The 27,728-nt window shown below is 49.0% G+C and overlaps 1 protein-coding gene across 1 annotated transcript; it reads right to left on the minus strand.

Moving 5' to 3' along the window:
- Positions 1-26,243, minus strand: LOC111075626. Its single transcript, XM_022369056.2, has 9 exons — positions 25,483-26,243; positions 14,815-15,157; positions 4,975-7,039; positions 4,309-4,903; positions 1,748-1,945; positions 1,514-1,671; positions 1,001-1,450; positions 611-932; positions 1-543 (listed from the first exon to the last, which is right to left on the minus strand). Exons 2-9 carry the CDS (start codon positions 14,900-14,902, stop codon positions 355-357), a joined length of 4,065 nt encoding a protein of 1,354 aa, XP_022224748.2. The 5' UTR covers positions 14,903-15,157; positions 25,483-26,243; the 3' UTR covers positions 1-354.
- Positions 26,244-27,728: the final 1,485 nt, after the last annotated feature.

Consider the following 27,728-nt stretch of genomic DNA (forward strand, 5'->3'; position numbering starts at 1 on the left):
TAATGTATAATTATTACTGGAATACGAATACGAATATGAATACGATTACATTTTACATTTCACATTTAAAAAATATGACGAGAATTGCAACAAGGGTTAAAGAATTCTTACAGACTAAGCAAACGGCAAACGGCTCCCCATCATCTCATCTCCAATAGCCCCTCACACATCATCATCATGATCATCATCATCTCCTTCTCCCATCTCTGGGATGCCACGGATGCTGCAAGTGATTAGAAATACGTCTACGTCGGATTCGAATTAAGGATTACGATGGGCGTGGTTAGCTCGGGGCAGGGACAGGGACAGGGTGGAGCGGGACAGAGCACCGGAGGCAGTGGAGCAGTTCGGCGCTCACTTTGTCTTGGCGCTCCGTAAATTCGATGCAGAGAGCACGGACCGTGGCGGAGGCGGGCGATCGAGGCTGTCCATGTGGTAGCGACGCGACGGCGTCGACGTCTCATTCTTGCGGCCCAGGCGACTCAAGGTGCTGGCACTGGTGGCTCCATTGTGCGGCGGCGGTTTACGTGGCAGTGTGGACATCTGCAAAGAATGGAGGAGCGGGCCATAAGATGCTGAGACCCAAATGGGGAAGGCACTGGACACTCACCCGCTTGTTCTGCTCCTGCGAATAGTTGATCTCGTAGCCCTCGCTGATGTGCTTGGGCTTCCAGGGGGCCAGCATCGAGACGGATCTGGAAACGGTGCGCGTCATGGGCTGGAGGGGTGGTGGCTGCTGCTGCTGCTTGGCGGCTCCTGCTCCTGTTCCTGTGCCACCCTTGCGCAGATCCTCGCGCGACTCGGAGCGACGGCGCAGGTTGTATGGCTGTGGGATGTCGCCCACTGTGGTGGCATGCAGATAGACGACGCTCCGCTGGCTGTGAAGACTCGACTCGCCCTCGGTGCCCGAGCTCTCGGCCGGGTAGCGATCCCTGCAAAAGAAGTTCTTACTTAGTTCCACTCTCTCTCTCTCTCTCTGTCTCTCACCAAGGACACTTACCTGCCGTAGCCGACATTTTCCTGGCCCAGGCTGGAGAGCAGTCCCCGCCGCTCAGCACTGCGTGCGGGCTTCGGTGGACCCGTCAGCGGACGATCCTCGAAGCGCTGACTCCGCTGCCCATCCGCTGCCGATCTCTCCAGCGACATGGCCCGCTGCGTGGAGCTGCGCTTGTGTCGCTCCGCCGGCTCCGGCTCCGAGCCGCTCTCCGAGATGTCGTGCAGTTCGCGGGAGCGCGAGTAATGCCGCCGCTTGCGGAAATCCACCTCATCGCTGCCATTGTCCAGATGCTGCATGGAGCTGGCACGCTGGCGACTGCCCACTGCTGATGGGAGACCGCCCTGCGACTGGCCCGAGAGCGTGTGCCGATAGTCCCGCGAGGGTGGCGGCGGACTCCTGTCCAGATTATAGGCACTCTGCGAGTGCTTCGACTGGCCCAAAGACGGACGACTTCTGTGGATTGGATGCGAGATCGTTTAGTTGTGCCCCTGGCCAATGGGAGCTACCGTGGCATACCTGGGCATGCTGCTGGCCTTGGAGATGGTGGGCGGATTGGAGTCCAGATCGGTGTCGCCAAAGAAGCGCAGATTCTTGGCCGGTGCCGCCGTTGCATTCCGTTTGCTGCGCTTCAGGCTGGAGCTATTCTCACTGTGTCCATTGACAGACACATTCAGCTAGGGGAAACATGGAAGGGGGTAGAGCTTGGTACCTGGAGCTGCTCCATCTAAAGTGATTATGTATCTAGCTCACCTCCTTGGGACTGCTCTTGGCCCGTCGATCCAGTGACTTGAACCAGCTCGTCTTCTCCACCTTCACTGGCGACGCCTCCTTGGCCTCCTTGGCCTTCTGTGGCAGTTTCTTGGGCGGCTTGTCCGCCGGACTGCGCTTCAGCAGCAGGGGACTGGCTTTGGGCGTGGACAGTCGGCGTCGCATCGAGATATCGATAGTCTGTTTGGGGGATTAGCAGAAAGGGATTTATGTACATGTATGTATGTGTTGTATTCGCTTTCGCTTTCGGGTCAAAGGTTTACGTCACTTGCAACAGGTTGTGGCCTATGTGGGGCAGGTGGCCTTTGCACGAGCCGCAGCACACACACACACAACACACACAGCCTGAGCTCTGAGCTACAAATAAACTTGTTTTGCCTTTTGTGAATGCGCGTCGACAGTCGACAGTCGGCACACTGTTTTTGGCCGGCCCAATGAAACTTTGGCCCACTTGTGGTTGAAACTGTATTAGGCAGGCAGGCAGGCAGGCAGACAGACAGAGACAGATAGAGACAGTGTAGCGAAGGGGGTGGCTGAAGCTGAGGCTGTGGCTGTGGCCTGGTCGAGTGATTGGTTAAGGCCGCAATGGATATTGGATAAAGGTTTTCATTCTGCTTCGATTGCCCCCCCACCCACTAGAATATCGAATGGAATGGAATGGAATGTCGCAGCACCCACTAAATAATCAAATATTTAAATAAAATAAAATAAAACCCAGGAACCAGCGATCGACGATCGACAAACGACGATCGATGCTTGAATATAGTTTATGGCCCATGCTGATTATGTGATGGAGCGAGAGAGGGGCGGTTGGGGGCCCATAAATTATCAAACAGAATTATTGACACAAATTTGTTCTGTTCGTGGTTTCTTTTTTCGGCATGTAGAATCTTTTGGGGAATGAATGGCAGGGGCATGGCACTTAACGATTTCTTTGGAACACTTCGGGCGGCATGTTTTTATGAGCGAGCATTCGAATGGGTGGGGGAATGGGAATGGGGGAAGCGCGCTCCATGAATAATGGCAACGCATTGTCCCAGAGATTGGGGCATATATTTACCACCAATCGCTGCCCCCGCAGTATTCGGGCATCCAGCTTTTCCATCCTCCATCTCCATCGTACTCTCTCTCTCCATCCTCTTCCTCCATTCCACTTCGATCTCTCACACGCAAACATAATTTTTGACAACGGTCAGAGGCGGCCGACCACACCTTTTCGTGTGTGTGTGTGTGTTGTGTGTTGTGTGGGGCACGAACCATGGACAAAGTGTGCGTGTGCTCCTGCAGGATTGAGGCATGCCACACTCTTAGATTTGGGCATCGATTGTGTGCGCATTTTTTTGTTACCGGTATGGGAATGGTCCGAACCGAACCGAGCTGAGCCAAGCCGCCCCCACATGGCACATCCGGCAGAACGTGGCAGAAAAGTGGCAACATCCTCTTAGCCGCTCTTAGACTTGGCCAACAAATGCGCTCAAGCATTGCAAATTAGCTTGCAGCACGCAGTGGCAGCAGTGGCAAGTTGCATGTTGCATGTTGTGCAATATGGACAAGCAAACACCTCGACAGTAGCTCAAATCGTTTTGGAATCCGAATCGAATTCGGGGTGCAAGTCTTAGCCCCCCTCTGCCACGCCTCGTTCGCCCCACGTTCTGTTTGTCGTTTCGCTGTCAGCTTTCTTAATTTGCGAGCAAGTGACAGACGGACAAACTGACTGACTGACTGACTGAATGCCAGACTGACAGCAGCTGCTGCGTGGGCCCTGCTTCTACTTCTACTTCTAGGTCTGCCTCTCAGCTCTCAGCTCATCCCCTCCCTTCCCTGCATCTGCATCTCCATCTCTGGCTTAAAGCCCCACTCTCTTGACGCTTTTGTTCTGGCTTGAAATATTTATACGACGCCTCGTCGCCTGAATAGTTTCGTGTTAACGTTTTTCGTTTCGTTTGCAATCTCTATTTGGCCAGTTGTCGTTTATTATTTAAGCACAGTCGCTGTCGCTGTCACTGTCACTGCCTGCCTCTCTCTTCCCCCCTCTCAGAGTCCCAGAGTCGAGTATTTCTTTATGGTCTTGACTGTTTTGATTAGGTGCGCTATTCCATACGCTACACCAATCCCAGCCCAAGATGTGCCTCTAAGTGGACGTGACGTCTTGTCGTCTTGTCGTCTTGGCCTGCCACCTTTTTCGGCTGCGTACAACAACAGCCAGGCGACGCCCACCCGGCCTGAACGATGCCCATTGATGCCCCCAACGACTTGAGCAGGAAGTGGACAAAGACAAAGCAGAACAAATAGCCCGAACAGCGGCGAGGAGGGGCAGGGAGAGGCGAGCCAGCATCGACGCAAGTCTTGATTAATTCGAAATTAATAATAGTCGGCCAAGAGCAAATGATCGTCTGGTTAGGGTCTTGGCTATTAGGGTATCCGTGGGTGAATGAACCCTCTCTTTGCTCTGTTTGTGGCGCCATCAATTGGGCATTAGACAACCCAAAAGGGAGTGGGTTAGGGGGGGCGGGGTCTAGAGGGGTACCTCGGGTACTACTCACCTTTGGTTCGCGTGAGTTCTCCTCGGCTAGGGCCTGATGCTCACGATAGCGCGAACGCATCTCCTCCTCTCTGACCATATAGCGCTCCCTCTCCCTCTCCTTCTCCCTTTCCTTCTGCTTCTCCTTGTCGCGGCGACTCAAGGTGCTGCTGTTGCTGTTGCCATTGCTGAGGCGCTCCTTCTTGCCACTGGAAACGTTGCTGCCACTGCTGCGTCCGCTGCCGCCCTGACTGCCACTTGCAGCGCCCGTGAACAGCTGCTTGACCTTCTCGAAGCCCCCCAGCTTCTTGTTGCGCTTCAGCGTGCTGGAATCCTCGCGAGACTGCGACTGAGAGTGGGATTGGGACTGGGACTGGGAGTGCTGCTCGCGTCGACGCAGAGTGCTGGTGGCCACCGGATACTTGTCCAGATGCGGATCAAAGTGGGAGCCATCGTCGATGGAGCGCTCCCTGTACACGTAGCTGTTCTCCCGCCTCAGACGTGCTGGGATGATGGCCTGCCGTTGCAGTTGGCGCTGCTGGGCGCTGTCACGGCGCTCCTTGCGCAGAAACGACTCGCAGGCTCGCATGTCGTCGAGGGCTGTGCGTTTGCGCCACCTGCAAATAGGAAACACATCTAAGGATAGCAAAAACAGAGAGCCAAAGTCTCCCCCTCAGCACTCACTCACCTTGTGGTTAGATCCCCATTGAAGGACTCCTTGCGGAAGTCATTCTCAATGCCCGAATCGCCCTTGTCGAAGCTCCGCTGCTGCAGCTTGTCCCGCTTGAGGCTGCTCTGCCAATAGTCCTGCGGCTGATGCGACGACTGCTGCGGCTGCGGCTGCTGCTGCTGCTGCTGCTGCTGGTTGGGGCGCAGCTCTGGCGAGGATCGGTACAGATCGGTGCCCGTCAGCTGCGAGTCGAGGCTCTTCGGTTCGTGCTCCAGCCTGTCCGCCGAGTTGTAGTCGCGTTCGCGTTCCCCAATCCGTTCGCGGTGTCGCGACTCTCGGATCTGTCCGTCCCTTTGCGTCTCCCGCACATAGGTCTCCTTGACGCCGCCATGGCCGTCGTCGTAGTACTTTGTGTGGCGATACCGCGACGTCTTCTCCATCTTGGGCAGAGTGCCGTCCACCTGGGAGCGCTCCTGCTGCTGTGGATACTCGTGGGACAACTCCGTTGGCCGCACTGCCAGACGCTGGAAGCGCTCTTCATCTCTCTCGGGACTCAGGTAGACACGTCCTCGATCCCTGTCCCTCTCCCTATCCCGTTCCCTCTCCCTCTCTGGCTGCTGCTCCACTCTGTTGTGGCGCTCCAGGGTGGCGGCTCCCTCCCCGAAGCGACGGGTGAGTATGCGCGTCTCCAGCTGGGCCCTCCTGTAGCCCAGCTCGTCCAGATACGGCGCGGGACTGACGCTGCGTATCACGGGCACAATGGGCGGCTCGGGCCGCCTGGGCGGGTACTCCTCCTCGTAGTAGACCTTGCGCGGCTCATAGCCCAGGCCCTCGTCCTCGTCGCTGAGATTGCGCGGGCTGAGCTGCTGCCAGGGCGAGGGCGAATGGGAATGGGAATGCGAGTGGCTCGCTCGAGTGGGCAGCGGTGCTCCCCCGTTGGAGGTCGGGGAGTAGCTGCCCTGTCCGGGACTGTGCTGTGGCGGCCTGTCGTTGGCCCGCGGTGGCCTGGCTGGTGCGAACTCCCGCTGCGGGGAGCGCATGTCCCGGCCCAGAGGCGACCGCTGGCGTGTCTCGTCCAGCGGACTGTGGTCCAGCTGGGCGTAGGTGATGCCCTCGTTGGGCCGAATGTAGGAGAAGCCCGGCTGACTGATGTAGGGCTGCGGGGAGAAGCGCTCCATGGAGAGACGCTTCACCAGGCCGTCCACGGTGCGTCCCTTGGTGAGGGGCAGCCGCTCGGCCGGCTGCTGGGAGCTGTGCATGTTCTCGTTGGACTTGGCCTTCAGGGTATCGATGCGGTCGCGTATGCCCGCCGATATGGAGGAGTTGCCTCCTGTTGGGGCAGCTGCTGCTGCTGCTGCTGCTGCTGGGTGCTCCCTTTTCAGCAGGGAGGCGTCTGGTTCCACCTGGGAGCGGCTGCGGGTCAGCAGTTCGCTCAGTCCCGACTCATCCTTCTCCCGCAGTGTGACCGCGTCCGACTTGCGTCTCTCGCGCTCCCTGAAGTAATCCTTCTCGAAGAACTCCTCCCTCTGGGCCTGCTCAATGATGGGACTCAGCTGCTGCTTGGAGGCGCTGCCTGTGCCTGCGCCTGTGCCTGTGCCTGGGGCTGTGGCACTGCCAGTTGCTGCCTCTGGCCTCTTGGTTACTCTGCTGTCGGGCTGCGTCCGACCACCCACATCACTTTTGCTGCGCACTAGACGCCTGGCGCCGACGTCCTCGAAGCGCGGATCCCGCTCCAGCTGGCTGACATTCGAGTCGCTCTTCCGGCTGAAGAGGCCAAAGATCGAGGGCCGTTTGCTCGCTGGCTTCTTGCTGGAGGCGTCGCTGGCACTTCTGGCCACCGGCTTGCCCTTCTTCTTGCGCGTCGGCAGCGAATGGAACCGCTGGGCGTCACTCTGGCGCTTCTGTTTGTTCCTAAAATTGGATATATTGTCCCTGTCGCCGTTCGCCGCCGCCTTGCTGTGATGCCTGCCCGCCTGGGCGATGACCAGAGCTGCCTCCTTCCTGATGTCCGCTGGATCAATGTCCGGCGGCAGCTGATGGTAGCTCGGCCCTTGGCTGGACTCGTATTCGCTGGGATGTTTGCCTGCAAGAGAGGAGCGTCAGGGTGGGGGGATTAGCATGGGGCTTACACGTACATAGTTCCTCGAACTAGTTGTAATGACAAATTAGCACATTAGCCAGGCCAGGGCAGCCAGGCCAGGGCAGGCGATGATGTAATATCTGCCACAGCAGTTGGCAGCAAACAGCCGCCAGAGCTTAAGCCACAAGTGTGAATTGGCCACAGCTGGCTGCTAAATAAGGCAAACCTGTCCCACAGTCCACGGTCCGTCCACTCGGCCAATTCAGTCAGAGACGCGTCAGATCGCGCAAGTCTAACAATGAATGTGGCCCACGTCTGCAGCAGCAGCAGCAGCAGCAGCTTGTCGGTCTGTCGGTCTCTTGGATCCGTAGGTCTATGATGTGATCTGATGTGGCTGTGGCTGTCTGTGGCTGTGGCTGATGCTGAGGCTGTGATGTGTGGAACGCTTACTCTGTAATCGGGGCGCTGTAAGCGCTAATGGGGCATTGAAGAGGATTCTTCTGCGCAGTCCCACTGCTGCCCGTTGATCTATCAGTCTTCAGTCTACAGTCTTGTGTATTCTGTTCTGTTCTGTTGAGGGAATGTACGAGCATCTTCTCATAAAGATTCTTCCCACTTCCTCACTTTTTCATAATCATTATTATTTAATACGCCGAAAACAACAGCAGCAAAAACAACAAAACAACGCAAAACAAAACAGAAATGAAACAGCAAAGAGAAAAGAAAAACGTGCCACAGAACGAGCAAAACTAGATTTTTTTTCTGGCCAAGATGCGTGATCTCGTCTCGTTTCGTCTCTGGCAGTTAGCCTTCTTGTTGAACCTTTTTTAGATCCCAATGAGATGATGAGGAATCCCATTTCTTTCAGTACAGAGAATAGCAGAACCCCCCCAGCCCCCACCCAACCCGTAAGGGTTCTGACCTTGTCTCTAGATTCCAGTCTCTCTGGCTGGCAGTCTCCAGGTGCCCAGGTCCCCAGGTCTCTGCCTGTGCTTGACCATTCACCTGCACAACCTGTCACATTTATGGGCAGCTCGCAAATCGCTGAGCTTGAGCTGGAACCGCTCCCACATTCGCCTCGATTCGTGGCAGCCAAATGGCAAAAGTGACACCGATGTCTAATCGAAACTCAAACAACAATGAATAATGACAGAGCTGGGCGTGTCGTGTGCCAAATTGGTTTAGGCCAAATGGGATTGAAAACTGAAAAGAACTAGAGAACAGCAGGGGCGAGAGATACGAGTAGCAGTGGCACAAAAAAAAAAAGAAGGAATTTTAATACGAGAAGTACGGAGTACGGAGGTGGGAGGTAGGAAGTGGGCATGGGAATGCTGGGAGTGGATAAGCCAAAGGCATTCCACACTCCACACAGTCCATTCCCCAGTGCTCCAACTACATGCGAGTACTACATACATATGTACATATGTGGTGGCACCTCTTCATCACTTTGCAATCAGCTGTCTGTCGGGCAATATATGTGTCAAGGTGAAATGTTGCCACGCTGCAGCATGGCAAGCAGCAGGGGCAGGGGCGGTGGCATGGACAGCACCATGATGCGATCATGATGTTTACAAGGTTTCGTTTTGTCGAGGAGGCAGCACACATCGCATCGCATGCTCATTCCATTTTGAGCTGGGGGCGTTTTCTGTTGGCTTCTTTTTTGTCTTTTCCACAGGAAAACATAAATTCGCACTAAGCGACAGCATAGCTGCGTAGCTACGTAGCTTGTAGCTGAATCTGAGACTAAAACTAAAACTAAATTCAATGTCGGTTAACCGTAAAGTCGTTTCCCACAGATTCTGCAACAATGAGAGACTGTTGCTGCTGCTGCTGATGCAGTTGATTGATTACCAACCAAGTGGGAAAGGCAAAGGCAAAGGCGCTGAAAGCCATTCATTAATCTAATCATTGATCCACTTAATGGTATGCCATCGCCAGCTCCCAGGGGGCGGGCGGGCGTGCGGTCAGCTATAGCTGCCCAATGATCCTGATCATTCCATTGCCTGCCGATCTTTTGTTTTTGTTTTTGTTTTTCTGTGCGCTTTTCGCTGCCGATTTTGGAAAAGTTTTGCGATAAAATATCTGATCCACTTTTCTCCCAACTGGTCGCCCCAACTGCTGTCTGCCCTGCCCCCTGCCCCCTCCACGGGTGCCTGTGGCACTTCGGTTCCGGTTTCGGGCTCTGGTTGCACGTAATTTGTGTGTCGTGATAGCCAAGGTGAGCCTCCACTCTGCCGCACTCTGCCGCATGCCACAGAAATCACACTGACCAACTTTGAACAGAAATGGTACGTAAGTAAAACCAACAAAAATCAACTCAAAACTCATATATAAATAATGAAATCTGCGCTTTTGTGGCACGACTTTCACTTGCCACAAGTGGTGTTGTATGTTTTTTTTTTTTTGGTTAGGGGAGGAGGGGTAGGGTTTATGCCTGGTCCTGTTTGTCGATGGTTTTGCCTTAGTTTAATGATACAACGGCGGGCAGGTAATTGTCTGTCAATGATGAAGATGATGATGCGACGACCTCAACTTCGCTTCATTAAGAGTAACCACAACCACAAAGACACACAGCAGCCCCCTGCCCTTTAAGCGCCTTTCAAAAGATAGCAAAACGTTTTAGCTGGCAAAAATGCTTTATCCCCTGCTGCTGCTGCTGCTGCTGCGGCTGCTGGCCATGTCAGTGACAAGATAAGGTCGAGTCGAACGTCTGCTAAATGGGAATTCACCCGCATTCTGCGCCTGCCCCTGCCCCTGCCCCTGCTACTGGTCTAGCTTTGGGTCTAAGAATGGGTCTGGTCTGGTCTGGTCTCGTCTCTGTGGCATGCTAAAGATCTGCCCCTGGGTTGCCATGGGGTATTTCAATTAACCGCGAGCGCACTTTCGATTTCGTTTAAGAGGCAACATCCGATCCGATCCGATGCCGCGCTGGTCGATGCCTTGGCCTGTGGCCTGGGCCTGGGCCGTGGCTCTGTTTTATCTAGAGCTCTGCGACAGGCCGCATTTATTTTCTGTATGGAAAATAATTTAATGCTCTTCGCTGCTAATCGTCTGCCCCTGTCTGTCGCTCTGTCCTCTCCACCTAATCACATCAAAAGCGGCGCCGCGTCCTTGAGTCAGCAGCGCCCCAAGTATGCAAATGGGCGTGTTGCATTGACATGATCTCTACCACCGCCTGCCCCCTGTCGATGCAGCTTCGAGTGCAGACTCCAAACTGAAACCCAATTAAAATTGCTGGCTGCCCCATTCCAGCATGGATTTCCAGCATGGTGTGCGTGAATGGGGCAGGGAACTTTCGCCCCAAGAACGGAGGCAAAACAAAAGACTCTGGCGACAAACTCGTTTCTCCCTCGTCTCGAGGGAGCGAGTGAGCGGGCGAGCGCGAAGCTGTCAACAAAAAAAACACACACAAAACATACAACGAAATAAACAGAGTTAAAGAGCTCTAAAAATAATCTGCGACTCATTTCAATACACATTTCGATAAACAAATGACGCAATCGTCTGCAATTTACGTTTTCTCCCTGTTTTTTTTTTTTGTTGTTGTTTGTTTTTGCGACAACTGAAGTTGATCTGTGGATTGATTCGGTGAATTGATCGACAACTCCATTTACCCGAAATTTAAACAGAATTCTTAATGTTCCATGGGGCACACACAAACTCGCTCGAGGGGGGAGGGCACGCTATACAAATAGTACGTACGGCCAATGCCAATTCAGGCTGAGAACCCGACTGCGTCCAATATCAGTTTCAGCCAGAGACTGAAAGCAATATCTGAAAGCAAGCGAGCAGCAAGCGACTGACTGACTAACTGACTGACTGCCTACGCCAATGTCATTCCGGCCAAAAGCCAACACAGAGCCACAGTCAGAGACAGAGCCACAGTCAGAGACAGAGCCAGAAATAGAGCCAGAGACAGAGCCAGAAAATAGTGCGAAATTTGTGGGCAGGCAAGCCAAAAGCCAAAAGCTGAGCAACTTATTAATTAAGTCTGCTCTGGGGCAGAGCACACAGCACAGCGCAAACAGATGCGAGTTTAATGTGAAAATAAAAAACAAATTGTGTATGCAAATGCTGTATTAATAAAAAAGCATAAATGGCATTTTAATAGTAGCCTTCCCAGGCCCCAAAGATGGCACGAGCAAGAGCAGACAGAAAGACAGAAAAACAAGCCAGCCAAGACAGAGCAGTCGACAGACTCTTTGACAAAGTTCGCACTCGGGCAAATCAAATGTGGAGCTGAGCTGAGCTGTGTGGAGCTGCGTGGAGTGGCAGTGAATCGAGCGAGAGTAGGAAATGTAGCAAATCTCATAATAATGACTTGCTCTTTGCCTAATTAAATTAATTAATTAAATGTGTATGATCTCATTAAAGCGCAGGCAGGCGCGCTCACTCGCTCGCTGTACAGCTGCCACATAATAGAGAGGAAATATTGTGGCATACGGAGAAATGGTGAGAGCAACTATTACGCAACTGTGGCAACTGTACTTGCGCCTGTAGCCCCTGAAGCTGTAGCTGTAGCTGTGACTGAACCAGAAACTGTCCTCCTACAAAGCCCACGCTTCTACATGAAGTAACGCTGTGTGGACTTGTTCTCGCTTAACGCTTTTTTAATCGCCCATGAAAATTATGTCATCGACATCTCAGCTACTCAGATACACACACACACACACACCCATACGACACCTGCTACAAGGCTGAACGAGACAGAAGGTCTCTGTCTGTAAGGACGTCTCCAGATTGGCATAATTTCAAGTACGAATTAAGGAGGGGAAAAACAGCATTGTCCGCCTTCAAGAAAACTTGCAACTTGCCAAAGTGCATTTACCCATCCAGCAGCTGGCATCAGAGAGACCCCGAACCAAACCGAGACTTGTTTTAGCCAAATTTGTCGCTTCGCAAGGTTGAAGCTGTGCGCATAATCGAGGCTTGCCTGTACCAGGCAGCCGAGCAGCCTCAAATTAGTCGTCTTTCAGTTTATTTCTCTCATTTTACAGTCAACAACTTTGACTTTTGACTGCACTGTAATTTAGCCGTAAATTCACATGTTAACTTGTGTGCTGAGTGGTCTGGAGTGGAGCGGAGTGGAGTGGAGTGTGGAGTGTGGAGTGTAGTGAAAAATGCTACCTTGTGCCTTATGTGCCCAGCGGGCGAATAATTTTCCTTCTTCTGTTTTTAGTTTCCATCATTTTCTGGTTTGCTGCTTTGCTACTTTGTTGCGTCAAAATTAAATCATCATTAAATATGTGCTTTACACATAATTGCTTTAATTTGCATGCTAAAATAGCAAAGAAAGAGAGAGACTGACATTCGTTTACAAGTTGAGGCATTCAATTAAGCTAAACGCTTGTGACAGAGGTACACAAAAAAAAGAAATATAAATACAGAAACAATTCACATATCCCATGGGTTGGACAAGAGAGATCTACCAGTAATCTACCAGTGTTAAAAAAGATACAAAAAAAAGATACATATGTAGATCTCTCACCCCTAAACAAACGAAAAGGAAACGAAACGCTGTAGCTACTGCAGTCTGCTTAGGCAGAGGAGTTCCCCCCATTAAATGAAGGTTACTCCTAGGCACCTATTGAGGGTCTTCCCACACAGATTGGCGACCCCCCCAAATTAAATATATTTACCCAAAACAGTAGCTGAGCTGCAACTCCAATTAAACGGCTAATTAAAACCAATTTGATATCATTTGTAGAACGACATAACGAGGGCTAAGACCCCGACAGAAATCAGACAGAATCTGAAGCAATTGAATGCCGGCAGATTGCCGCAATCTTTGCTACAGTTTTTGGGCCGACCTCGGCTGGCGGACTGCGCTGCCATTTAACTAAACAAATCCAGAAATTGCAATTAAATTCGTTAACGTCAAGTCAATTAACTCTCGCGGGGGCAAACCGAAATGGCAGGCATTTAAGGCTGCGCATTGCGCATTGCGCAACGTGAAAAATCTGGTCCATAACCATTTTGGCCAGAAACCGAACATCAGACACTTTGCAGCAAAGCCATAAGGACTTACGAGTATGGTTAATTAGCAATGGAAATCCATAAGGAAATGCCAGCCAGCTAGAGAGTGAGTACGAGTACGAGTATTCCGTATGGCCAATGGCAGCACATACTAAAATTGGGGGGTACGGACCCCAGAAAGGCACACAGATAGGCAGACAGATAGACAGACAGACAGTCAAACAGATGGGAAAGGTGAATGGTTGAGACTCTCTGGCAGTCTAAGTAATTAACATTTGTGCAGGTTTTGTCATAATCAATTTTTAATTTCTCCATTCCCCTTAGCAAGATCACGACGACAGTTGCCATAAATTGCAGCCAGCTATGAAATAAATCCCATGTCGTTGCTGTCGCTGCTGCCAGACATAATCATAACAATAATAATATAGTCGCAGCCAAGTGACGCTGGGGGGAGACAGATGCAGTGGCTCTTGTGGTCTTGCTCTTGCTCTGGGTCTGTCTCTGGCGTCCACTGTTGTCCGTCGCATGTCTCCTTCTGCCTCCGACTGAGAGATGTGCAAAATGATACTGCAGCTGACTGCTGCTGCTGCTGCTGGCTCTCTGATCTCTGCTGCTAGCTCTCTGACTCGTAATGCCTTATAAAATATCAACTTATATTAAATAGTTATATATGGTGGTAGGGCTGGATGGGGGGCGCTCTCTACTTTGTCTTGGAGTGAGGTGAGTGTGAGTGCGAGTGTGACTGCGAGTGTATCTGTGTGAGTGTGAGTGTGTGATGATTATTCTCAAGGTAAACTACATTTTTATTGTTGAGGGGCGGCTTTTGTTATTGTTATTATTTTTATCGCTTTTGGCATTCGTTCTGGCTTTATTCGCCCACTACCAGCACGAGGTTTCTTTTTGTTTTTCTTTCTTTCCATATGGAGGAAAACCTTATGATTTTTTTAGCTTGTTGTGTTTTTTTTTTTGCACAAGGAAAACTTCAAGAGTTTCTCAATGTTATGCAAGCGAAGATGGAAAGCCTCTGGGGCCATCCATCCATCCATTCAACATAGAACAACTACTCACTGGCTGGCTGACTGACTGACTGACTGACTGACCAAGTAAATGAGTTGCATTCGTGGGGTGGTTGGTGGTGGTGGAGCGAGGGGGGGTAGTGGACGTACGTTGAGCGCGAGGTGGAGTGGATTCGGTGCCTTGTGTGGGCTGCAAGCCTGCGTCATTGATTGACCAAAATTGGGCTACACACTACACAAAGAACAGTAGGGGCGCTACAACATATACGTATACGAAGCTGTAGATACCCTCAAAGATCAATCAATAGTTTCGATAACTAAATTCAATCACAGCAGAACGAAGGATGCACTGATGCACGTACTCAATTGTAATTAATGGACTCCGGCACTCCAAATAATCGCAAATACCCTTTTTTTGGAAAGGGTACACAAACAGATAGTTAGCTGGTAAATACATACATATGTATGTATACATATGTATGTATGTATGCATGTATGTATGTACATGTTGGATGCCACTTTGTTAGTAATTTTTTGCTGTTGTTTGGATCGTTATTGATGAGATTTCTTTGGCTGGTTTTTTGCTTAGAGTATCATTAGAGAGAGAGAGGAGGAGGTTCGTGTTGCTGGTTGGTGGTTTATTTTCTATTTTTTTTTTTTTTTTTTTGATGATGCGCGTGTTAGTTATTTACTGGCAATTGGGGTTACGCTTTTGCGAGGGAGATGGTTTCCTTATCAACATACACACACACACAACACACACACAGCACACACACACACACTGACCTATCCGCTTCACGTGCACATCCCGGTTGAAGCTGACGCGTGGTCCACCATTTGTTGTTGCTGCTGCTCCAGATAGCTGTTGTTGCATCTTAATGGATTATAGTTGATTCCTCTCAAGTTGTGTATTTGTTCTCTCTCTCTCTCCTTCTCCTTCTCCGTCTCCGTCTCTTTGTTTCTGCTTTTTGTTCTGTCTTTGTTATTCTCTCTCCTGTTTGGGGGGGTATCTTCTCTATCGGGAAGAATTTGAAACCCTAAGTGAACGCTTTGTGTGACAGTCTCATCGAACTGCTTGAACTGCTTTTCGCATTTTCCATTTAAGCAGGGCAATTTAAATGGTTTTCAGCTGCAAGAAGAAACAATTCTCAAAAATATACATATAAAACTCTATTCTTCGTTGGTGGTGTGGGGAGGGGGGTTTTCGCTGTTGTTGTTGTTGTTTTTGGGTTTTGTTAATTGTTGTGTGATTATCTGATTATCGTTTTTATTATCCAGCTCGAGTTAAGATCGCAGCTCGCTGTTAGACTTGTTACACGCTCTCCTTCACTCTCCTTCACTCCACTTCACTTCATTTCTTGTGGTTGGTTTGGTTTTAGTTTTAGTCTGGCTTTTATTTGTATTATTTATTTGCATTTTTTGTTGGGTTTTAGATCTGTTTTATGTACGTGTCCGCTTGGCAAGAGAAAGTGTTATTGCAATTTAATTTGTTAATCAAGAGGAGAGAGAAAAACAGAAAAGGGTATTAGAATAAGAAGGGCTTTATACCCTTTAGGATTTCTCTAAGAATCGTTGCCCAAACATTATAAATTATATTCTACAGTGCCTTAAGTATTCGCACCCCTTATTTTTGACACCGATAGAGTTCCACTCTTGTCACATTTATTAATTTCATCTGTCTGTGAATATTGTGCATACCTTGCCCCCTTAAGGGGTACCAACATGACAGCAGTCAAAAGAATAATTGCCAATCAATTCGTATTCGTATTCTTATTCCGTTTCTGATTCTGATTCCCACTCTGACTGATCCCTCAGTTTCGGGAGTGGGGCCCCCAATCGAATCGGGCTTTTATTTATTTATTTTATTATTTTTGTTCTTTTTGTTTATTTTTCTCAGACAATTACAAAAATAGACACACGATGAGGGCGCTTGGTGCTGCATACGAGATTCAAATTCGATTTGCCATTGTCACACGAGCGGGGAGGGGGACCAAAGAACAGACCACAGCAGAGCAGATCAGAGCAGTGCGAAGGAGAAGGAGAAGGAGAAGACAGAGACGAAGTATAGGACTCACTCGCCAGGTGAGTTTTCCAGAGTGCACGAGCATGCCCCGAGGAGTGGAGTGGAGTGGAGTGGAGAAAACTGTAGAAATATTGATTGCGATTAAGCAAATGCGATAATATTCATATTTGAATACGAGAGCGCACACAAAACTCTATTTAAACAATGCCCTATGCCCGAGGAGGAACTTCGGACTCCCCCCGCAGTCCCCGTATGGCCACGAATAGATCCCCCAGAAGAGACACGCACACCCACCACCACCCAGGCACAGACGCACACATGCACAGACTGCGAAACGAGACGAGACTGGACTAGGGAATGGCAAATCTTGTATACCCTTCAGAGATGGCAGGACGACGCATGATGCTTTGGGCTCTCTCCTTGCATAGCTCTGGGAAGCGCAATAATGTGTGCAAAATGCATGTCTATTATGGCACCTGGACAGGCACTGGGACAGCCATAGAAAAGGAGACCAGACCAGAGCAGAGCAGACAGCTTGGTCGCTTGGTGGCTTGGTCATTCACTTACTGGCTTACTTACTCGCACAGAGAGGGAGAGCCCAAAGCCAGGCTCAGACTACTCGCAGGCCTTTCCGCTCTAACAAGCACAATCGCCCCGGCTAGACATCAATGGCATCAACAACGTCTGCCTGATCATGGGCACCGATGGACACAGTGCCAGGCTGGTTCCTCAGCTCCTCGGCCAGTGCTCCATGCCGTGCCATTGATGGGGTGGGGTGGGGAGTGGGGGTTTAAAAAGCGCTGCAAGCTGCCAATAAAAATCCTTTACCATATAATTTGAGTGCGCATGCGTGCGCCCTGACTTTGATGGGAAGCTCAACGTGAGGCTGAAGCTGAAGCTGAAGCTGGGGGACTGGAGCTGCAGACTTGGCAGATGCCGATGTCTGATTCCTGATGCCGATTGCTGAGCGTTGATTGCGCCATGAACGTGATTTGTTTGTAAACACGCATTATTAAGGTGTAATAAACATAAAATTTGTATCGCTTCGCGGACCTTGGAGTCGCAGTCAAAGTCAGCGTCAGCGTCAGAGATGCAGTTGAAGTTGTTGGAGTTGTACCCGCAGTTGGAGCACTCGGTTTGTGTCTTTGTGTGTGTGTGTTTCTTTCAATTAAACTAAAAAGTCTAGACACACAATGTCTCACTCAAGTGCAATTTTATTCTAATTTCATTCGTTCATTCACAGTCCCTTCCTCTCCCTCTCCCTCTGGCTCTCGCATTTGCATTTGTTTGGCTAATTTCGTGTAGAATTACTTGAAATTATACAAATTACATACATGGTACGTACATGGGAATGGGAATGAAAATGGGATTAGATTAGTGCGCAGAGTAAACAATTTAGCCATAAAATGACTCAAAAGACACCTCCCCCCTTTATCACGGAGCGAACGAGCGGGGGGAGCCCACAAAGAACACAATAATCATTCTGAACTTGAACTTTAACACTGCGGTAATGATAGGCAGGGCACCCAGACCTCAGAGCCCCAGAACCCAACCCCAATCCGTACTCCGTATAGCCAACAGCCAACAGCCATGTGGCCGGCCGTGTCAAGTGAAACCAAAAGTGCGCCGCAATTCGAGGCACAGGCAGAGGCAGAGGCAGAAGCAAAGCAAACAAACGTCTCGCCGGTTGCCCACTTTGCGTGTGTTCCCAGCGGTTGCCGCCGCTCTGACCTCTGGGGGTCTGGGGCTCCGCATCAAGTCAAGGGAGAACGAGCCGTGCACTGAAAGAAAATGCCAGCAACAGCAGCAACCCAAAGCTAAGAAGCAGAGAATCTGCCCCATAGATAGATATACATACATAAGCATCGATAGTTATTGGAACTATAATCTCAGCTTGAAAGATGTGACTGATATTTCATTCAGCAGAATGCAGCATTTAATATCCACTGGGAACATCAACGGATATCGGATATTGTATATATCCGCCATGGGAAGATAAAGAGAGTGGAGTAGTAGAAGGAATCTTCCATCTCCCTTTGCTCGCTTCAAATGTATTCCTGGAGGAGAATTTTGTTTGCTACTACCACAACTTTTCGCTCAGTGCAGTGCTCTGAGTGAGACGGACGAGTGCGGCCTTTTGGTATAGAAGTGAAAATGAAGGTGTAGTCCAATTTGTAAGTATGGCCAAGCCCTGTGGCCATACAAAGTCCAAGCCAAGTTATGCAAAGATCAGCTCCGTTGCTCCAGCTGAAGCTACAGCTACAGCTCCTGCTGCTCCAGCTACAGCTCCCTCTGGAGTTGGGAATCAATGTGGCTGGATGGACTGTTGGACTTGCTGGACCTTGTCTAGCGCACATTTTTCCATGCGTGCTTTAGCGAGCGGTTCGGTTCGGTTTGGTTCGGTACGAAGCGGAGTAGCCGCTTTGTTGGTGGCGCTCGTTCGCGTCTTCGACTTTGGCAAATACTTAATTGCATTTCGATATCTATGCTCAGGCATCTGTGAGTGAATGTGAATGCCGCCGCAGCCGCAGTCGCAGCCGCTCAATGCCCCAGACAGTGGACAGGTCTGGACAGCCAAAGAACGCGCCGGCGCTGTCTTTGGCAAGAAAAACGGGATGGGTATGGGGATCGGTATAGAGTCTGGGGGCCCACTAAGAATGCGAATGCGCGAGGTCTCTGGTGAGTTGAAGCTGCAGACAGGCAAGGAGAGAGAGTGATAGAGAGAGAGGGAAAGGGGAAAAGGGGGAGTGACGTGTTTGGTGGGGCATATTGTCAATTCTTACAACTAAATTCCCCTTGTGCGCGCGATCGTGCGCTTTACTAAGGAAATTAGTAATTGCTACTCCCATTTAGAGCCATCGAAATCCACTCGGAACGTATCCACTATGAACGTGTAGCATTTGTTAAGATGATGACAACAATGGACGATGACGATGACGAGTTCTCTGTTCTCTGTTCTCTCCGCTGTGGCCAGCGCCCACTCACATGCGTCGTACAGAGGCGTCGATCGAGATCGAGATCGCCCCAGGGGTTTGAGAGTCTGAGAGTCTGTTCGGCTATTGAATGCATGAAAACTTTAATAGAATGATGGGAATACCAAATGAAAAACCAAATATGATTCATCTGCTGGAGTGTGGGGTTCTGTTAGCCCCCTCCAAACCCCCCTCACATCACACGCAAAGCTTCGCTTTCTGGCCAGCGGTCACATTGTTTGTCATCGCTTCTGTGTGATGCACTGCCGTCGTTTTCACGCTTTGTTAGCCACCTAAACTGTACACTGTATACACTGTGTATCTGTATCTGTATCTCTGCCGCTTAGAGGAAGCTTCCCTTTGTGTGTCGTCTCAGACTCAGACTCAGCCACAGACACAGAGACAGACACAGACTTGGACGCGGTTTATTATGTGTGTTAGAAGGTTAATCTTTGTGGCATTACATGGCAACTTTTGCCACCAAGGGTGGCAAGTGCTGTCCGTCGGTAGTTGCCAGCCACATGGCGGAAAATGTGAATAAATTTCTATCTTCTCTCCATCGTGCGAGAATTTTTTTTTTTTGCATGATTAATCTATCTGCTCTTCGCCGCTTGAGTCCGCCGGGCCGCTGGGCAAATTGTTGTGAACCATGGAAAAGATTTCACTTTTTCCAAAACTCCTCATAATTAGCGGTCGCTTCGGTCGGGGAGTGTATGGATCAGTGGATTATAATCCAGATCCAGAGCGAGAGGTAAGAGTGCTGCCTAAGGGGTGGTGGGGGGTGGGCATGTCATAGCTGCAGGCTGGGCGACTTTAAACCTGTGCGAAAATCAATTAGATACGCCGACACACACACACACACACCACAACATCGATTGTACAGACAGTAGAGAGTTTACATCGATCGATCGATCAAAAAGTCAACAAAAAATCCACTTAAGATCTGGAGATCTGGAGCCCGATCATTGCCCGATACCCAAAACGAGATGCAAAACAAAGTCATGTGTACGCTTATGAGTGTAGATTAATGGGCATGTAATTATTATCCACGTGAAAGATACTTCAGGCACCTCTTTATTTATTTATCTATCATCTCTAGCTGCTTTCGCGTGCCAGTCGCTTAGCGCCATTCCCTCCCCATATACGATATATATATATACGATATATAGGGTGTACGTGGTACTCATCTGCAAGTTCACATTCTCCCACTTCTTCTTTTCTGCTCCATTCTGCGCTTGTTATCGATTTAATTTATCGACAATTGTGCGCAATTATTGAGCCGCGACTTGAGTTGTGCAAAAAGAATCCACAAAAACACGAAGAGGCACAGGCCTTTCTTGGGAAATCAATATAGGCAGCAGGCAACGTCCAAAGGTTTCCGGCAACGTCGTCTCAAGCGCGGTGGCAAAGGTCAGCTCTCTGCGCCGCTTCACTCTCATCCGCTGTGATCCGCTGCCATCCGCTCATTCCATCACATCCCCCAGCTCTGCTCAATCACCTCCCCTCCCCAAAAAAGAGCCAAAGAAAACGAATGTTTTGGAGGCCAGAAGGAGGCATCCACCTCCTCCTCATCTCTCGTTGAGTGGGGAAAAGGGCGACTTTGCACGCGATGCTGTGCGATGCTGCTGAATGTTTTCCTTCGCCAGTGGCTGGATGGCTGACTGGCTGGTTGGCTGGTTACCTTCTTTGGGTCTGTAGTGCATGTCATAATCAATGGTGCGGTGCATGCGCCATCTTCCATCTTCCGCCTTGCATAAGACACAAACAGCACCAGCAACCAGCACCAGCACCGGTAGGGGAGAGTTTCACTTTTTCCATCTGTCTATCTATTTGTGTGTTTTTGGTGGCCATTGTCGCTGATGCTGATGCTGCTGCTGCTGCCGGGAATAATTAATGCCAGCCAATCTTCCGGCTAGCGGTAGCCAAATACTAATTTATGCAAATTTCAGTTAATTGATCGCCATCAGGCATCAGAGTTATCATCCACTTCGACTCCCAATTGATTGACAGAACACCGATTTGGCCATTCAATCGTTGCTTTGTATACTCCCCACCTAAAAGCAGATCCCCCTCCTGGTTCATTGATCATTGCTGCTGTTTACCAAAAAGTTGAATTTCATTCGATTTCAATTGCCCCCGAAATGTTGTTGACCGCGAAACAAAAGTCGCAAAACTTGTCGGAGTGGGGCATGGGGCATACAAAGTACGCTTTCGACACTGCCCTTATATATATATATATATTTATATCCCATTGAGTAATGCAAAAAAGATTCAATGCGGGGCGTTGGGCTTATTACATGATGAAAGCGTTACAAATCTTATAATGCTTTGAATAAAACACTTCAGATGGGGCCGCGACCAGTACGTGATAAGGCGACAATGAGACTGCGACTCCAATGACAACAACGACGACGACGACGACCCATCATCGTAGACCACAAATCGAGTCTCATTAACATTTCAGCCAAATGGGTTCAGTTTGCTTCGTTTTTGTTTTGTTTGTCGAGCAGATAATTTATGTGCATGTAGCAATGTCGCTTGGGCCAATGATATCATGATGAACGAACAACAAACAGCCCACGCCCCATGCCCCAGAGCGGCAAACAGTTCTACGAAATTTGTAATTGGCCTAGAAAGAGACGCGGTGTGCCCCAAAGCGGCGAAATTATCAACCAATACATCAATTTAATGACTTCATTTTCGGTCAAGAAAGGAGGAACCCAAAGTTTTTATATTTTGGAGCTATATTATTGTTCACAGAACGAAAGAGAGAGAGAAAGAGCGCGGGGGAGATCTTCCAGCTTTGCAGCTTTACCGAAAACTGCCCTGAACTTACTACCTGTTCCCAGGGCGTCGGATTGCACCTGCGTAGCGACACTTGATATCCCCCAGAAAGGTCACCCAACACAACGAACGAACCCCAGAGACCCAGACCCAGACCCCAAACACACACACACACACACACAAACACACGATCAAAATTAAGCCAAACGAGCGTGTCAATTGCCGTCGATTTGCTATGAATGGAAGGCGGGGAAGGCGGCGCTGTGGTGGGGAGTGGGGAGGGGCGGTGCTATGGTTTGTAGAAATAAAAACCCAATTGAGATCCAAGTACTTCCGCAGCAGCTCAGCTCTATGGAGTGTCGTATGCCGTTTACCGTTCAATTCGATTCCCGCGCTCCAACTTCCGGCGAGACATCGAGAGCGACCGCGACGAGAGGCCAGTCCTCCCCAATGCCACTCGACCAGCCTCAAGCTGGGCAAATGTTTTTTGCTTTTTAAATGAAATGCGACCAAATCAAATAATTTGTTAACACTACCGCTTAAGTCAACAGTTAAACAATCAGCCGGACCAATCGATCGGCTCGGCTCGGATCGGTTCGGTTCGCCGGACGATCAACGTTTTTCAGGTGCTTTCAGGCCGATTGCGCCATTTGACAGACATTGATTTAATTTTTGTTCGTATTTCGTATTTTATATTTTGAATTTATTCAGCTTTTGTTTGGCTGTTGAACCCCCCTGGGCAATTAAAGCTGCACGATGCCGATGGCAGCGCCAAAGTGAATGTGGTTCGATGAGCCACGCACCTTCCGTCGATTCATCCATCCAGCCAGGCCATGCTGCGGCTTGGCTTGGTTGGTTAAGGTCACCAGGGAGCACCACATCGCCGCAATGGGTGTGGAACGAACCGAACGACTGGGAAGTGATTGGAGCTCTGGTCCGAAAGTCATGCAATGAAATGGGAACAGACGGAAAGGCGCCATCTAAAATATGGATGTGTGTGGCAGGGGGGATTGCAACTACCAAAGCAAATATTTCAGTGGAAGAGCAAATCCATCTGGGAGTGGGGCAAAGCCATACCCCAACCATTCGAGCACTACTCAGAGGTTTGTGTTTGTGTTTGAGCTTAGCAAATAGCTGCATTAGTTCTAAGAATGAAACACTCAAAAAGCTTTGAGCGGGCGGTGCCTGGCCTTTGATGTGGCCTGTGACTAATTGTTAAAGTCGCGTTGTAGGTGTAAAGTGCTAAATGCCGGGCACTGACTCAAAGCAGGAAGCTCTACCCTGCGCGAAATTAAATCAAAAACAAAAATTTAATTTAAAATAAAATAAAACAAAAACAGAAAACCGAAAATCAAAAATCGAAAAACAGCATTCGCCTTATGCACAAATACAAATCATCCTTGACGCATGCGCACACCAAAAACGGCAGCCCAGAAAGACAATATATGTGCCTCGTAATACCCGTATGGCTGGATGTTCATGGATGTATTGTACGTACGGAGGGGGCAACGAGACAAAAATGAGACAAGCCGTAGGACTGACTGCATACATGGCAAGGCTGTAGACCTTTTTTGGCCACATCAACCAAAGCAGCTTTTTTTTTTGAGAATTTTCAATTTTTTTGTGGCTGTTTTTTTTTTGTTTTGCTTTTTTTTTGTTTTTAAACAAACCTCCTGCCTCCTGTGTGTTGGCGGGAAGGGAGGGGGGTTTTTCGTTTAAATTGACGTTTATTTCCAGACGATGGCGGTCGAAACTTTCGAATTTTTCGACTTTAATGAGGAGTCGAGTTAATTTGGTCCGGCATTTGAAGAGGCTCACGAAAACGAAAACGAGAACCAGAACGAGGATGAGGCCGAGGACAGCACCCAGCAGCAGTTCTGAAAGATGCAGCCAGCAGCAGCACAAAACGAGGTGTTTATCAAGACACCCAACACAGCCACACATTCAGATACATATTTCTGTATATATGTATATATTCTCGTATTTTATGTACAGCTACAGATACACATCTGACGTCATTGGCATTGGCAGTGGCATTGAAACTCAAGGTTAAAGTTGGTCAAATCTTTGCAGCAATAAAACATCTCCCACGCACACAATACAAGATCTACATTAATATCAATATTAATTAGAATAAGTTGAACAAAAAGCAGTTTTCTGGATCCATAAATCCATCTTCCATAAAACCAACAATAAGAGATTGACCCCAGTGTGCTCAGGTCACCATATTGCAGATTGGCGAACCTTCTGCAAAGCTTCGGTTTCGCCTGATCGTCGTGAATATGTCAACTTTGAAATGAATTTAGAATGAGCAGCAACTACCTGGCGATAAGGTTTCTGTTTTTTGTTTTATAATTAACCAAAATCCGCACAAATAACAAATAACTTTGAGCCAGAATTCAAATGTGCCGATTCTGTGGCCAATTACTTATGTATATTCGGAAAAAAAAAAGAAGAACACAACAGAAAAACAATAAATTTCAAATATCTAATCGCATTAAAACCCAGACTAATGTAAATGCTAAAGTTTTTCTATCGAAATATTTGCAATGCTAATTCACAAGAACTTAGGATCGCCCAATAAGAACACACACACACACATATATATATATAATGCGTATATATAGATGGCTAAGATTGTGGAATATGTAAACGATATGTCAGATATTCGAAGAGCATCGAAAACTTTCACTCAACATTGAAGTCATCATTGAAAAATGTTTGCTTTCTGTTCAGTGGAGACGGAGAGAGACCTTCAAAATTCTATTTCCATTTCCGCCCCAAACAATTATAGACGAACGCATTTCAGCGGCCTTTCAGCGCTCTTTCAGCTCTACATCAGCCGAACAGAGTTGAGCTTTGATTAACATTAGAATTGGTTATTAATTTGCATCCACATTCAAAGCTCCGACCGACCGACCGACCGACCGACCGACTGATCATTAAGTATATTTTTTCATATTAATGTTTTGAGCTGGCAGAGGAGAAATACCAAAAGAAAGTAGACGATATTTGCGGTCGGGTCGGGTCGGCTGGCTCTTCTTCATCGCGAATCTTCTTCGATTCGTTGAACCCCCCCAAATGACTTCCAATTAACCAGATCGGGCGAAAGGTTGCGTTGCCCAGATCAGGCGAAACGAAATGGGTTTTTGGTTTACGAGTGGAGTGCCAGGCCAGGCCAGGCCAGCAGAACTTCTATGCGATCTGACTGACTCATGGTCGTGTCTTGACTTTCGTTAGTGCGTTGGCTGTTGGCTGTTTGCTGGTTGTTGGCTCCATCCTATATATGGCACACTTACACACACACACACACTGACACATCCACCCACATGGGCAAGTGTGTAACTGGGACAGCCTCAGCTTTATTATTCCGAGGCTCATAAAAGCTTAGATCTGAGATTTGGGACTTGGGATTACGAGTCTGAATTATTCAAGGCAGCATATAGAGTAGAATCAGCATAGAGCTTTAGTTTTAGCCAGATTTAGTAGGGAAGAGTTTTGCAGGGTGGTGTGGAAGGCAAGGGAAGGGAAGGTCAGGTAAGGTAAGGGTTATTATCGCTGGTTCCGGAGTTGCTGCAACTCAGTTGGTTATCGGAGTTTGAGTACAAAGCATCTACTGCGTTAGAGGGTGGCTGTGTTTTAGGGCTGTTCTACTGTAGTGTCGCTTCGACTCACCTCAAAACAGCATTCCGCATATATGTATATGTGTGTGTTTTTTTTTTTTGCAGTTCTAATTACTTATTTATTTGTAGTGGGGTGGCAGCAGCTAGGTCGTTCGTACTGTGGCTGGGGGAGGGGTTGTTTATTCTCGCTGCTGTCCAATTATAATGGCGATGATGTATGAACAGCTCGTTAGATGGGCACACAAAAGTGTTTCACTTGCCAGGTGTCGTCGGTGTCGCGGAGTTTCCTGTGTGTGCTTTGTTTTCGGAGTATGCGGATGCACGTCAAATATTAATTAGTCGATACCGAAATGGTCTTTGGCCGAAAACAATACATCGAATAACGTTTGCACAATTTAAGCGAACATTTATCACGATTCGTATTCGTATTTGTTGTATTTGTATTTGAGTTTTTGATTTAGCTTTTGCTTTTGCTTATTTGCAATGCGCACAAAATCGTCGATTTGTGTGGGTTGTTGTCGACTCCGAGAGCAGTTGAATGGACGTGCCGATGGTCGGTTCGAATCACTGGGATTGCCACTAAAAGCCACCTTTTGATCGTTGTTGTTGTTGTTTTGGGGGGGAGTCTGGGTTTTCGTGGAGGATGGAATCCGGAATCCTCTTCAGTGGGGTGTTGGGTTGTTGGCAGATGGGCGCTGGCCAGTTCGTTGGTTGCTGCTTGTGGGCTGTTTACTAGGCTCGAACGCGACGCAGTTTCGTTTTTTTGTGGATCGGCAATAAGCGGTCGCGGTCACGTCTGAGAGGCGACTGAAGCCAGCAGCCCCAGCCAGTTGATGGGGGCTCAGCACGATCTCTGCCGCAAAAGAGAACGCAAATCGAGAGATCGGCAGAGGCAGAGAGAGAGAGAGATCCAGCACGAGCTTAATGAGCCGAAGGCAGGTAAACAAGTGCCGAATGTGACGAAGGTGGCAAGCAAGGTGCATTGGTGTATGTGAGGTGAGAAATTGCCCCTCTCTCTCAGCTCGACACAGATTGAAGCTGCTGCCAAATGTGAATGTAACAGCAAGGTGCTCTCTGGCAATGGCCCCACCGTGTATTGATACACCTTGATAGCAAGTAGCCGGCATTTCGAAAGCCCCCATACAAAGAGACAGACAGATAGAGAGACAGAGTGAAAGAGAGAGAGAGAGGGATTCAAAGAGCGAACGAGAGCAAGTTTGTGTTCTAGACTCTTTCGTATGAATCGAGTGCGAGTACGATTGCGAGTACTTGGGGGGGAAGCTTTGCGCTGCGGGTAGTGGAAACAAGTGAAACCAGATCGCCCAAACATTCTTGGGATGTTTTCCTACGTGCCCAGGCAAATATGAAAATATGGCCAGAGTCGGCAGATGATATTCCAGTTTGGACTGGCTACTGTACGCTGGCAAAGCAGTGACCCTAGCCCACCTAGCCCACCCCCCGCTGCCGTTCCTCCCCTATAAAGGCCACACCCACTCATCAATCACTAGTCATTAAGGCCCAGCACTAATTAATTCATCTTCTAGATACGACAGCCATTCGGATCTGCGGAACAGGGCGCTAATCTTTGGGTAATAAAAACCATTCTCGTCATGTGTCGGGAACAAAGCGTAAAATGTTGCCACTCGGGTCGAGAACTCAACGCGAGAATCGTCTCTTTTGGGGAATTAATAAACAGACGAGTGTATATAAAAATGTGAGTGAGTATATGCTGAACACACTTGAATATTTGAATATCACAGTAATTAATCAAAAGATCTGGGAATAAGCGAAATACAAATAAATCCTCGATCGTCATCGTCGCCGCCGTCGTCGGTCAAGAAACTATAAAGCACCCAGCTTGGAGTGAGACCACGTCCACATTGATACACACATACACTCCTTTTCCCCTCACCCATCCCGCCAAGGAGCCCATTTAGGCTTAATAAAGTTGTCAACGCACGAAACTGGCGTGTGAAGAGCCCCCAGACAGCAGGCCAGCTCTTTTTCGCTCGCAGCCAACACACAAACCACACAAACTCCTCTCCGTTGTCCGCTGATGGTCGCAATTGACAACATCGAGTGTCCCGTGGGCTTAACGATTCTCGTTTTGCATTCCATCTTTCGAGTGTTTAATTGTGTCCACTGCATAACGGTAAAGCGAAGCGAATGCCCTGCCACATTTCCCCTCCTGCCACAGTGTAGTATCATCACTTCATGAATGAAAATCATAAGCGAAAAGCTTACTTTTCCCCTGAGCTTTGCTTTTCTGCGGTGCTTTTGGCCCGCGCTGGTCGCGAA

The sequence above is a fragment of the Drosophila obscura genome, unplaced genomic scaffold, assembly GCF_018151105.1.
Source record: "Drosophila obscura isolate BZ-5 IFL unplaced genomic scaffold, ASM1815110v1 contig_186, whole genome shotgun sequence".
Taxonomy (NCBI): Eukaryota; Metazoa; Arthropoda; class Insecta; order Diptera; family Drosophilidae; genus Drosophila; species Drosophila obscura.

Coding starts and splice junctions, on each gene's coding strand:
- LOC111075626 (XM_022369056.2), bottom strand. CDS start 14,902: ATGCAACAACAGCTATCTGGAGCAGCAGCAACAACAAATGGTGGACCA. Junction 1,946..4,308: donor AGAACTCACGCGAACCAAAG/GTGAGTAGTACC, acceptor TCCCCCAAACAG/ACTATCGATATCTCGATGCG. Junction 1,451..1,513: donor AAGGCCAGCAGCATGCCCAG/GTATGCCACGGT, acceptor TCCAATCCACAG/AAGTCGTCCGTCTTTGGGCC.